This window comes from Dermacentor andersoni, chromosome 2 (assembly GCF_023375885.2).
Source record: "Dermacentor andersoni chromosome 2, qqDerAnde1_hic_scaffold, whole genome shotgun sequence".
Taxonomy (NCBI): Eukaryota; Metazoa; Arthropoda; class Arachnida; order Ixodida; family Ixodidae; genus Dermacentor; species Dermacentor andersoni.
The window spans coordinates 258,127,358-258,141,571 of NC_092815.1; the positions used below are offsets into that span (position 1 = coordinate 258,127,358).

The 14,214-nt window shown below is 48.9% G+C and overlaps 1 protein-coding gene across 4 annotated transcripts in view; it reads left to right on the plus strand.

Annotated features, from left to right (window-relative positions):
* The window catches only part of mio (GATOR complex protein mio), a 547,780-nt gene extending 534,619 nt beyond the window's left edge, over nt 1-13,161 (plus strand). For all 4 annotated transcript variants that reach the window (XM_072286650.1, XM_072286651.1, XM_072286652.1 and 1 more), the window contains one exon: nt 12,727-13,161. In XM_072286650.1, the coding sequence (XP_072142751.1) occupies nt 12,727-12,823 (97 nt within the window). In that variant the 3' untranslated portion in view covers nt 12,824-13,161. The remainder of the gene's footprint in view (nt 1-12,726) is intronic.
* The last annotated feature ends 1,053 nt before the right edge of the window (nt 13,162-14,214 follow it).

The following is a 14,214-nucleotide window of genomic DNA, read 5'->3' on the forward strand; positions in this document are numbered from 1 at the left end:
ATACAAGCAGGCGAGTAATATCTGAAAAAGACTTTATTGGTTTAAGTGATGAGGAAATGCTGGAAGGTTTCCAGGAACAAAATGTTACTAAAGTACAAAGAATAGTAATACGCAGAAAAGACCAAGAAATCCCCACCAAACATGTTATACTCACCTTCGGAACAAGCATAATGCCTACTTCACTCGATGCAGGTTATGTCAAAGTCAATGTGAGACCATATATTCCGAATCCCAGACGATGTTTCAAGTGCCAAAGATTTGGACATGCTTCACATGCATGCCGAGGACAAAGAACTTGTGCTAAATGCAGCTCCAACGATCACCAATCTGAGAATTGCCCCTCTTCACCACATTGTGTTAACTGCAAAGGAGATCATCCCACTTACTCGCAGTCTTGCCCTTGCTGGAAAAAAGAAAATCGCACTAACTGTTAAAGAAAAAATCTCGTTCTTCGACGCCAGAAAGCGACTGTCGTACCTTTCGCGACGCAGTTATGCCGATGTGACGAAGGTGGGGGCATCGTCACAGAGGCCTGAGGAGGCGTGCGAGCCCACGCACAGTGGTCCCGTAGTGACGCCTCCTGCCCCCGTGGTGGAAGCGGCCAGTGCTGCTCCATCATCTTCGCAGGCCCTGCATACACCAGTCCCGCAAAGCCCTAAGATCAAACGAACCCCAAGGCCCGAGACACGTGTCTCGGCGCCAAACTCTCGGTCCTCCAGCGCCTCAGAGAGAGCAATGGAGGTCGACACAATAACCCCGGTGTCATCGACACCGAAGGACGTGCGCTCTCTTGAGCGCCGTAATGGGGACAAAATCCCAATAACCGCTCAAAATAAAAAAGCGATAACCTAAAGGTTATCACTCATTTGTAGTAGTATTTTTAAATCCATGTCACTTAATACCTCACTTCTTAATTTTTCCGTAGTGCCATTTCTTATGTTTCAATTTTGATATGGCTTTAATTATCCATTGGAATTGTAGAGCGCTTTCACACAACTTAGGTGACATTAAAGACATGTAATAAACTTCTCTCCTGTGGCCTTGTGCTTACAAGGAACAAACTTAGGCGAAAAGCACAAAAACATTTTAAAAGGCTTCACTGTTGTACGGCGCGACCGTACTCAGGCGAACTGGCTTTCGGGTGGTGTAGCTATCGTTCTACAGAGCGGCATTGCAGCTAGAGAAGTTGCCGTTAATACTCACGTAGAAGCCGTTGCTGTCACGGTTTTAGCTCATAAAACCATTGCCATTTGTTCAATGTACATTCCACCACATTCACATTTTACTGTAAGAGTTCTGGAGTTAATTTTAAACCAGCTGCCTAAACCTTTTTTAATAGCAGGTGATTTTAACGCTCATAACATATTATGGAGTAGCAAAACAACTGACACCAGGGGACAAACACTTGAAGATTTTATCCTGACAAACGAAGTAGGCCTTTTAAACACTGGTGCGGCAATCTAGTGCGCCCTAAGCACAGGAGCTATGAGCTGTCTAGACCTGGCGCTGTGCACTCCATCTCTCTTTTTCGATTTTAAATGGAGTGTTATTAACAATCCTTCTGGTAGTAATCATATGCCAGGCATTATTAAAAAAAAAACATCTCCTTTCCCTACAGTACCATTAAGATCACCCCGTTGGAAACTTTATCTAGCAGACTGGCCTCTCTTCAGCGAGAAGGCCAGTCTGGATGACACCAGATGATCAAACAGTAGACGAAATGAATGAAAAGATAATTGCCTCCATACTTGCTGCAGCAGAACAGACGATCCCGCAATCCTCCGGCTTCTTAAGGAAAAAACTAAAACCTTGGTAGACGAATGAGTGTACTCAAACTAAAAAAAGCACAAAACAAAGCGTGGGTATTTTTCGGCGATACCCAACACAAGATAACCTCCTGTATTTCAAAAAAGCAAAGGCGAAAGCCAGGTACACGTGTAGGCAAGCCGAAAGACAGTCTTGGAAAACGTATGTATTCTCCATCAATAGCTCAATAACATCCAAAAAAATCAGGTTCGTAAGTTTAGAAGTGAGTACGCTCCTTATACAATCCCCATACCCTCACCTCCAGGTACACAAACGAATTTAAAAGAACAAGCAGACATATTAGGGCAGCATTTCCATAACATATCAAGCTCAATAAACGATTCCACTGAATTTCAAAAATATAAACAATCAGCAGAAAAACGAGAACAGGAAGTTCGGAGAGATCATATAATGCCCCTTTAACACTTCCCGAAATCAACAGAGTACACACTACTGGCAAAAAAACAGTGCCAGGTCCGGACAGAGTACATTACACAATGCTTGAACACCTATCTCCAAAAGCAGTTAAGACATTGCTCCGCTTTTTTAACATAATCTGGGAAACAGGAAAAATGCCGAATGAGTGGAAAAAAGCCATTATATTCCCTTTCTTGAAAGCTGGAAAGCATCCTACAACAGCTACGAGCTACCGACCTATAGCACTCACAAGCTGTCTTGCCAAGTCCTATGAATCCATTATAAACATCAGATTGGCATACGTCCTCGAAACTGAGAACCTGCTCGATAACCATCAGTCTTGGTACGAGAAAGGCTGCTCTACAACAGATCATCTAGTTCGGTTAGAACATGAGTGTGGTGTTGACCGAAGGTGGAAGTCAGACTCCAGCCGTCCCGAAGTAAAAGCCGTTTATTTAACATATACAACCAATATATATAATGAAGAACAGAAGCGCCCCCTGGGGAATAAAGAACCGAAATGAATAACGAAACTGAATATAACATACTCCCTCCCTTATTTTTAGTAGTTAGTTGTTAGTAAGTATTAGTAACGAAAACCCCAAAGCATGCACACTGTACTTATTTACATATATTTACAACCTATGTACACAATGACAGACCACGAACTAATTGGTCTGATAGTCTTTGAGCCAGGCCGGTGGCCGGCGCTCTCGGGTCGGCCGCGTTGGACGTCGCACTGGCGACGGGCTCGTTGACTGCTGCTGCGGTATGCCAGGACACAGTGCCTGCGTCCTGGGAGAAGGAGGCTGTAGCACGGCAGGCTGCAGCACGTCGGGAGACAGCGGCTGCGGCGTGGCAGGCCGTAGCGCCTCAGGAGACCGCGGCTGCGGCGTGGCAGGTTGCAGCGCCTCAGGAGACCGCGGCTGCGGCGTGGCAGGTGGGCCTGGTCCCCAGGTGCCCCTCTCCGGAACCCTGGAAAGCTTGGAGGCATTCCACGTACGGCCGTCTCCAAGTCGGAAAGAGGCTGGCCCCCTCCTCTTGATCACCTCAGTGGGTGAAGAAAAGGCGCAGTCTCCCTTGAACCGAACGGACGGTTTTTTGACACGGACAAAATCGCCTACGGCTATCTTCGTCTTCTTGGCGGCTCTTCTTTTGTCCGTGTAGTGCTTGCTGCTTTGCTGCTGACGCCGAACCCTTTGACGAAGTCGCGCCAACTCCTTGGCTGGATCTTCCGCAAATGCTGGTGCCGAGAAACCCACGATATCCAGCCTGGTTCGGGGCATTCTACCATGCAGCAGAACTGCTGGGGCGACTCCGGTGGTGGCGTGCGGAGTACAGCGGTAAATGGCAAGGTATTCTGTGACAGCTTGCCGGAGTGGTCGTCTTTCGAGGAGTGAGACTTGAATGAAGTCTTTCAATGTACGATTGAAACGTTCTATTTGCCCATTGGCTTGGGGGTAGTATACTGAAGAATGTGAAAGACTGATGCCTCTGTGTTGCAGGAAAGTTATGAACTCACGCGAAGTGAACTGAGGTCCATTGTCACAAACGATCTCTTCCGGGTAGCCTTCACGGGCAAAAACACTTCTTAAAAAGTCTTTCACGGTGCTCGTGGACACTTCGCTGCAAAAATACACCTCTGGCCATTTCGAATGGTAGTCAACAAGCGTTACAGCAAATCTGCTGTTGTAGGCTGCATGCTCTAAGGGACCAACAATGTCTAGGCAAAGCTTTTGCCACGGTCGCTCAGGCCATTCAACAGGTTGCAACGGTGCTGGTGATGTTTTGGCGGACTTATCTGCCTCCAGACAGATATGGCAGTTTTTTACTGCCGTTTCCACTTGCTTATCCATTCGTGGCCACCAGAACCGCTCACGCAGTCGCGCCTTCGTGCGCGTGATACCCGGATGTGTCTCGTGCGCGGTGCTGATGATCTGAGCCGTGAGGGAGGACGGAACAACGAGGCGCTCTCCACGCAGAAGCAGGTCATCGACAACAGAAAGTTCTTCCCGAATGGCGTAGAATGATTTCGCCTCTTCTGGTATGGACTTCTTTGGCGGCCAGGAACTCAGCACGAATGACTTGACGGTTTCCAGGCAACTGTCGTCGAGGGCGGCCTGCCTGAACTTCTCCTTAGTCACACAGGCTGGCTCAATGAACGAGACAATTTCTTCCTCCTTAGCAATCCCTGCCTCCGAGGTAGGTGCTGGTAGCCGAGAAAGTGCATCTGCTACAGTGTTTGTGGACCCCTTGCGGTATTCAACAGTGAAATTGTAGCAAAGCAGTCGTGCACTCCAGCGTGCGATTCGAAGTGGGCGTCTTCCATGTCCTTGTGACGACAGCAAGGACACCAGTGCCTGGTGGTCTGTTCGAATTGTGAAATGGCGACCCCACAGGTACGTGTGCCATCGCTCACACGCCCAAATGCACGCAAGTGCTTCTCGTTCACCGACTGAATATTTTCTCTCTGCAGGCGACAGTGTACGAGATGCGAAAGCGACTGTGCGGAGCTCGTGGCCACTTTGTTGCTGCAGGACTGCTCCCAGCCCACAGTCGGACGCGTCGGTCGACACAATTACTGGCAATGACGGATCGAACATCTGGAGGACTGTACTTGACGAAAGCATTTCCTTGACCCTCCGGAAACTGCTGTCTGCTTCGGCAGACCAGATGAATGGCTCATGTTTGCGAAGTAAGACTCTCATAGGCTCAACCACTTGTGCCAAGTGTGGAACAAACTTGGAGTAGTATTCTACGAGGCCCAGGAACGAACGAAGAGTGGCCACATCAGTTGGCACTGGTGTGTTAACTATGGAGTCTACTTTCTCTGGAAGTGGCGAGATACCACGTGCAGTGACCTTGTGCCCTAGAAAGGCAAGTTCTGGAACGTCGGAAAGGCATTTGTCGTTCAGTTTCAGACCTGCGTTCTTGATCTTTTGCAGCACGGTCTTCAAGTTTGAAAGGTGTTGTTCCGCGGTCTTGCCAAAAATGATGACATCATCAATGTAGAACAACACGCCAGGGCAGCGGTCAAGGATTTTCGCCATCATCTTCTGAAATGCCGCTGGGGCAGAAACCAACCCAAAGCAAACTCTTTTAAAACGGAAAAGGCCATCATGGGTGATGAAAGCTGTCAGATCCCTGCTGTCAGGGTGCAAGAGAACCTGATGGTAAGCAGAAGCCAAGTCAAGTTTGGAGAAGTGTGTAGCGCCTACCAAAGCGTGAAGCAGCTCCTCTGTATGGGGCAATGGGAAACTGTCTGGAACAATAGCTTTGTTTGGCTCTCGAAGATCTACACAGATCCTGATGCTACCATCTTTCTTGTTAACAACAACAATGGGGGACACCCATTCAGAAGCATCGATCCGCTCGATGATGTCAAGGCTCAGCAACCTATGAAGCTCATTTGATACTGGTGAACGGAGAGAATACGGCAGACGGCGAAGCTTCGAAGTTACAGGCTGCACGCCTTGCCGTGTCTTGATGCGATGCGTGAATCCCTTAGCAAGACCCAACTCGGGACTGAAAAGTGAACTGAACTCATGTGCTAAGGCTGGCGGAAGAGCTTTGTTACGGGGCTGCGTGCTTGACGATGTGGAAATAGAACAGGATAGCGGGTCAACAACAGTCGGCTGCGGAGTAACGGACGTGTATAGGCATTTGAGAGCAGAACCCTCAATGCGAAGATCCAAGGCTTTAATGCCGTCTAGACCGATCAGAGAAGTGCCTCGGTGAACAACATAAAAACGTAGCGACGCTGTGCGGCCTTTAAATCGAACGTTTGCCTGGAAACAACCTAGCACTGGAATCAGCCGTTGAGAGTAGTCAAACAGACTAACATGCGGAGCAGGCAGGAGCGGAACGCTCTGAAAATATCGACTGAAGTCTTGTTCCGACAGGATTGAAACAGACGACCCTGAATCAACAAGGAATGTCAAAGTGACATTCGCGACTTGCAATTGAATATGAATTCCGCTACGCGCGGAACGTTGCACAGTCAAAACATCCTCAGCACTGCTGGATGACGAAACATCCTAATGAAATTCAACTTCACGTACTCGGCCTTGCATTTGGGTTAGCTTGCGGTTGCATACCCTTTGAAAGTGGCCCTTGTGACCACAAAACGAACAAGTCTTGCCATGCGCTGGGCACTGTGGCGCTGACGCGATGTGGTCCCGCGAACCGCATCGGAAACAATGTGGCGAGCCGGAGCGGCTACTCTGTTCTCGGTACCGCTGAGGGGGGCGGTTCCGCTGCGGCGCACGTGAGCCGCTCGCGCTCCTCGTTAAATTCTGCTCTACGGTGGCTGCCGGTCGTGAATTCCTTTTTTTCGAAGAATGCGACGATGGTTTTCGACGCTGCCGCAATGAAATTGCTTCGACCGAAGCAGAAAGCTCTTTTAGCTCTTCAGCCGCCTGCTCAAACTGAAGTGCAATTCGAACAGAATTCTCGAATGAAAGTGTGGAACCCTCGAGCAGTAACCGCTCACGTACGCGAGGGGAAGCTACACCGGCAACGAATTGGTCCCGCAAAGCATCATCTTGCGAGGCAAACGAGCAATGTGACGCTAGCTCCCGTAGAGCGGCAACAAAGTCATGAACGGACTCGCCTGTGTGTTGGCTGCGGCGGTGAAAGCGATGACGCTCGATGATAACGTTGCGCGACGTCGAAAACTGTAGCCGTAATGCGGCGAGTGCAGAGTCGTATTCGTCAGGAGGGGCCACGGCAGACTTGTCATCGGCGCGTGCTGCGGCACTTGGCGCGGCCGGTGCTGCGGCGCTCGTCCCTGCATGTAGCGTCTGGTAAATACGCTGGCCCTCCGCCCCCAAACAATGCAAAAGAATAGCCTTGCGTTGCTCCGGCTTGAATGCGGCGGCTCCGGATGCCAGCAAGTACACGTTGAACATCTGCTCCCACTGCTCCCATGGCAATGAGGGACGGCCGGGCGTCGGAAGGAAAAACGGCGGCGGAGCAAGCCCGGTGAAGCTCATGGTGGCGGATACGGACGGCGCAGCGGGGCTGGGGGTACGTTCACGACATCTTCGTCGCCAATGTGGTGTTGACCGAAGGTGGAAGTCAGACTCCAGCCGTCCCGAAGTAAAAGCCGTTTATTAAACATATACAACCAATATATATAATGAAGAACAGAAGCGCCCCCTGGGGAATAAAGAACCGAAATGAATAACGAAACTGAATATAACAATGAGATACGTGCGACCTTTCTACAAAAGCAATATTGTCTCAGTTTTCTTTGAGCTTGAAAAGGCGTTCGACACAACATGGAGGTTCAGTATTTTTAGGGACTTAGCGGATTTAGGGATCCGTGGCAGAATGCTTAAATGTCTAGCTGATTTCATGTCCGATCGAACATTCCAAGTGCGTTTAGGAACGGTGCTGTCCCGCATATTTATTCAGGAAAACAGAGTACCTCAGGGATGCGTATTGAGCACAACATTGTGGTGAAAATGAACTCGCTCCATAATCTAATTCCATCCTCTATAATGCATTCACTATATGTGGATGATCTGCAAATTACATGTCGTGCATCGAACATTGCAACCTGCGAACCACAAATTCAGATTACATTGAACAAACTAACGCAGTGGGCATCTGAAAACGGCTTTCGCTTCTCAAGTGAAAAAACTATAAGTGTTGTCTTTATACAAAAAAGAGGCCTACAAGCAGATCCCATCCTCAATCTACAGGACGCCGCACTACCCGTAAAACAAGAACACAAGTTTCTGGGTGTTCTGTTTGATAAAACGTTGAACTTTCTCGCGCAGATAAATAGTATTAAAATCAAAGCGAACAATGCACTTAACATCCTAAAAATCCTCTCCCGGAAACGGTGGGGCTCTGACCGTAAATGCCTGCTACGCAGCTACTGCACTTTGGTGTGTAGCATATTAGACTATGGTAGCATCATGTATGGCTCAGCCAGACTATCTTATGTCCGAACACTTGATCCAGTTCATAACCTAGGACTACGACTGGGATGCGGTGCTTACAGAACATCACCTATCCAGAGCTTACATGTTGAATGTAATGATCCTCTTTACAGCATCGCAGAGCGCTACTAACTTTTTCCGACATACTCAGAATCCAATCCTCACCACAACACATATGCTGCAACATCGTCACACAGTGCAGCTCATGCTTACATTATACAAATAAACCAAGCATGATTAGGCCGCTTATCCTTCGATACGAAGAATACTGTCGGGATTATGACATCCCTCAGGAAGTCCTCCAGGTTGCCAGAAAGCCAGAACGTTTACCCCTGTGGTGTGATTTCATAGCGTTATGTGACTGGACGCTAACACATTTAAAGAAAAGAGACACACCACATGAGCACATTATAAAAAATGATTCAAGACAAGGCGCTCTTCAAGACAAGTATACAAATTGCATGGAATTTATACTGATGGCTCTAAAACAAAAAAACACGTGGGTGTGGGGGCCATAACAGAAAATTGGGAAACAAGTATTCGACTACCTCAGCATGCCTCAGTCTACACAGCCGAAGTGTACGCAATATGGAGGGTAGTTCAAAAGATCATTGCTGACAAACTTGAAAACACTATCATATACACTTATTCATTGAGCGTACTGAAGGCTCTACACATGAAATCCGAAAGTGAACCCTTGTTAGGTGATATTTTGAACGCATTATCGTCAAACAAATATGGCAGATCAATTACGTTTTGCTGGGTACCAAGCCATGTTGGGATATTGGGTAACGAAGCAGCGGATAGATGCGCATCAATGGCAGCATACAAAACATTCAAAATACAGCACTTCCATATAAAGACAGTGTCAATGCGATTCGGAAGGCCTTGACGTCAAAATGGCAGCGCGATTGGGACAATTCTTTAAGCAACAAGCTTCAGCTAATTAAACCTGTAATTGGCCAGTGGAAATCATGCAGTCACCAGCAACGGTTCTACGAGGTGATCTTGTGTCGACTTCGAATTGGACACACACATCTGACGCACAATTTCCTTCTCCAAAAAGAAAACCCGCCAACTTGTGAAAAATGCAATGAAGCTCTTACAGCCATTACACCCTGCTCTATTACTAGCAGATGACCCCCTAGTGCCATTTGCTAACCTGTTTGACTTTTTAGAAAAAACTGGTTATTTACACCAACTATAATGTAAGGCAGGTTTACCTGCCCTAACGCTCTGTTTTATTTTTTCTTGTGACTGGCGCAGCATGACCTTAGTTGCCTTTGTGCCATTAAACCCAAACGAACTTCTCTTTGACATCGCACATTCTCTCCTCTTCTATACACCAGATGGCAGTATAGCTTACCATTCTGTGTTCTGCGCCAGGTAGCATTATTAATGCGAAGCATTCTGTTGAGGCGCAGTACGAGAGATGGCGCGAGTGTTGCGCTGCTAACGCCGCCTCACTGCGGGGTTACTTGGGGGCGCAGGGGAGAACACGCTGGGTCTTTGGCGGCGGGCCGGCGAGCGCTGTGGACGTTGCGCGCGTGCGCCGATCCATACGTCTGCGAGACCGTCTCGCGTGGCCGCCTTCGAACGCGCCACCGTTCGCGTGACCATACACGCGAACGACTAGGCGTTGGGATCCAGCATGGGGCGAACATATTCGCTCGTTATCCGATCGCGGTGAGTCGGACTTCTAGATTTGTCGCGCGCCCATCGGCATGTTTTGTGGATAGCAACTCGGCTAGCAGGCATTGACCTATGAAAGGTGCAATGAATGCCCTTGTGATCGTTTGTCCTTTGTCCCAAGAGCGAGTGTGAGAACCCCACATCTGGCTCCAACGTGGACCTCTTGGGGTATTGGACGATAGTTTTAACAGTTTTGCTTCGTTCGAGACCTTTGTTTGAAACGAAGCGTAGGCCTAGCGTGGATCTTGATCGCTAGCGTCGGCGGCGTGCTTTCTTGAGCGAGGCGACGGTGGCTGTAGTGTGTTTCAACTTGTCAACATGCTAAGCCTTTTCGCAAGTGTTTTTTAATTACATTTGTCGGTACGAGAGCCACGTGGTCTGCATCCTGGGAGAGCGAGGCTTGGCATGGGCATGGGCACGCCTGAAGCGAGTGAGTACGGAAGCCTCGTGGGTGGTCTGAATTTCTTATTTAAATAGCTTCCTCTATTTCTTTGACTCTGATGAAGTCGCGGCTCTGGGAGCCGGGTGGCCGTGGGCCACGGGTGCCACTACGGGCTGACTGGTATTGCGGCCTGACACCGGGCGCTCCGACACCGTCTGGGACGATGGGCGCCGCCAACTCGGATGCTGTGGGCACCGAGCGGGGTACGATCACCTAACAGAGCTGACGTCTCCTGGCGGCTGCCTGTTTTGCGCCCATTTTGGGTGTTGTTTTTTGGATGCCGGTTGTTGTCAGGGTAGCGACGCTTTAGCCTAAGGCTTTACGGAGATGCCTGTCGCACGTGGAGGGACACAACCTTGTGGACCGTGGCGTTGAGGTGTTGCACTTTGCTTCCCTCATTCTAGTTAGCCTCGCACGAATTGAAATTACTCGTTCGACTCAAGGAAGCGAGCTTCGTTCACGTGAACTTAACATCTGAGTAGCTGCCCGATCTTTTGCTAGCGGAGTTGAACATCGTACCACGTGGGCGATGCGCATGCAGAATTCCTCTCCCTTGCACTACTGTAGTGTTTGCCGAATGTGCTGAGTATACGCATGCGTCATTGGAGTCACCCCTGGTTTGCCGTCACCTGCACATCGTCTGCGCTGCTACCCCGGACTACGATCGAGCCACCGGACAATGGTGATGCTGTGGCGAGTTAGGCGCAGCGACTTCGGCGGCCGCCTGTATCAAGCTCGCAAACTTCGGCGGCGGAGAAAAGAGCCGGCGATCACCGACAGCTACCGCGGCTCGCCAGCTGGGATCGTCGGCGCGAGCGACGCTTGCTCGTTCTACTACTGCGTCGCCGTTTCCAGAGTCCTGGCCTGGAATCGTGCCGTCGAGTCTGCAGAGCTGCTGCTGTGACCAGTGGACGCTAGCGGTGCACGCAAGGACAATGTCGGCTCGCATGCTATCGACACTGTGTAGACATTTCCTCGGCGCGGCCACTGTTGCATGTACCATCTTGTTCACGAAGCACGGGTTGACGTTAGACCGTGTAACATGTTTCGCCGGTATAAATAGGGATTTAAGGTTGGGGGATGTGGGGATGCGCGACTCTCAGGCGTACCCTGCTATGTTGTTTTCCTGCGTAGCTCCCATCTCCTGCAATCCCGCTTTGCCGCGTGGCCTGCGTGACGCCCGCGGCAATCGGTCTGGGTGAGGCGCAGTACGAGAGATGGCGCGAGTGTTGCGCTGCTAACGCCGCCTCACGGCGGGGTTACTTGTGGGCGCAGGGGAGAACACGCTGGGTCTCTGGCGGCGTACCGGCGAACGCCGTGGACGTGGCGCGCGTGTGCCGATCCATACTTCTGCGAGACCGTCTCGCGTGGCCACCTTCGAACGCGCCACCGTTCGCGTGACCGTACATGCGAACGACTAGGCGTTGGGATCCAGCTTGGGGCAAACATATTCGCTCGTTATCCGGTCGCGGTGAGTCGGACTTCTAGATTTGTCGCGCCCCCATTGGCATTTTTTGTGGATAGCAACTCGGCTAGCAGGCATTGATCTATGAAAGGTGCAATAAATGCCCTTGTGATTGTTTGCACTACTGTGTTGTCATTCCTTTGTCCCAAGAGCGGGTGTGAGAACCCCACAGTGTCCAATGGTAGCTAGATATAAACCAGTGTATGCCCAGCACAATAGCTCAGTAACCCACTGTGAGAGCTGTGCGAAGTGCTCTTAGTGTAGAGCTCTCGTTCCACCGTTGGATTCCTACTTTTGTCTGCCCACAGGAGTGCATCGTCGGATTCACACCCACTCACAAGCGTCACTCAGATTCTAGAGTGGCTCTGAATGAGTTGACTCATGAATGAGTGTGTTGACCTGTATACTTCACTGTCAGTGGTTTTGTGATGCTTTCACTGAGAACAGTGATAGCTGTGATAGACAGAAACAGAAGCATATTAAAAAGATAGGCAATGTTTGGCGCAAGTGAGCTATGAGCCGATGTTTAAAAAGCAGCAAGGTGGTTTTGGAGGGAAGCAGTTTTCTTTTATTACCTTTCTTTGGCAAAATGAAAAGTACTCAAAAGCACTGTGGCAAGCAAAGTAGAAACACAATGATGCAGATGGAGTACAGGGCATGATAGTCATTGATAGCAACTGCTCTGAAAATACCTTGGATTAGAGTTAAACTTGCATGATACAAGCTCTGGTTTAGCCACTTTATGCAATGTTTTATGTCATGGCCCAGAAAACAGTCTTACACTGCCGGCACCACCTACAATTGCACACTGTGAACCTTGTCGAGCCAGGCAATTGATGTAGCTAGCAGAGAAACATATTTTTTTCACTGCAACATCAGACCGCTCGGTATATTGTGCTTTGTGACCACTTTGTTCTCTGTTGTGTAATGTCAGCCTTGTTAATTTCGTGCAGTGACCATGCTGACTGTCCCGTGACTGGCTGCAATTGCAAGTGCTCGGCTCTGGACAGTGCTGCAGTTCATACTGCCCGTAACATACGCAGTGATTGAGGACAGTGGTACGCTGCTTGTCTTCTTCACCTCGACCCTAGTGAGCACTGCCCCTCAACTGCTCATATTATAACCAGCTGCTGTCGGCCTTTGTTTGAAGGCACTGGAATGGAGGCATGCTCTTCAAGACAACTCATAGCAGTAATTGCCAAGGACCTCTTCAAAAAAGCTTTCTGCTTCTGGAATACTGGCATAACGTATGCATCTAGTTTTTTTCTTTTTTTAACAGAGCCCTGTCAGCCTTTTCATTACAATATAAAGTTTCAATCCCTTGAAAGCACAACAAATAATAAAATTGTGAAATAAGAACAATAAAAATGCATTGAAAATGATAGAAATGCGTTGGCAACAATAAAATGCATCACCAACTAGGGCAACTCTGGCGCTAAGGCGCACTCTAAGGTCTGAATCTGAGCAACGCCACATCATTGAAGGGAACAGTGCAAGCCGAACAGTTATAGCAAACCGAAAGCAGTTGCACTTGTTTAGATACAAACATTCTAGCACTTGTGGTAACTGCACTGTAAAACTCACCATCAAACTCGCCATCGTTGAAAAGCATTAAGAAGCGATGCTCACGCTTGAAATTCAAATGACGCGCACAAGAGACGTGAACTCGCGAACTCTATGATATGCTAGTGCATAAGTGGATTGGATTGACTTGCGATGCTTGCCCGCACCTCTCACGTACCTGAACAATGTGGTGTTAGCACTGGTTTTAGCATTTCACTTGTTTATTACTACGCGTCAGTTCTGCAAGAGGTGGTGTCAAAGTTAAAGTTCTGCGAATGTGCTGCCCGCTTTCCATATCCAATGCTGCGACAGCTACGCATGCGGCACCGCACCAATGCATATCATACATTACATTCCCTCTTGGTCAGTCATTGTACACGGCACCCGCCGTGGTTGCTCAGTGGCTATGGTGTTGGGCTACTAAGCACGAGATCGCGGGATCGAGTCCCAGCTGCGGCGGCTGCATTTCGATGGGGGTGAAATGTGAAAACACCTGTGTACTTAGATTTAGGTGCACGTTAATGAACCCCACGTGTCTAAATTTCCGGAGTCCTCCACTACGGCGTGCTTCATAATCAAAGTGGTTCTGGCACATTAAACTCCATAATTCAATTTTAATTGAATTGTTCATGGCTCTTCAACACACATGCCTGCTACATATGTTTTCCTGTGAGACAATCACACTCAAGTCTTATGTGAAGCATAAACGCGGATGTACAGGCTCAATTTACAGAAGCATAATAAAACATAAAAAAAAGCGCCAGCTATGGCTGATGAGTGCCGCTGCACACTTCACAGCAGACTATCATTCATGCCGTAAAGGCTGCCATCAAAGGACACCTGCACAGCATTATCATTGATCTCAAAAAATTGCCTAT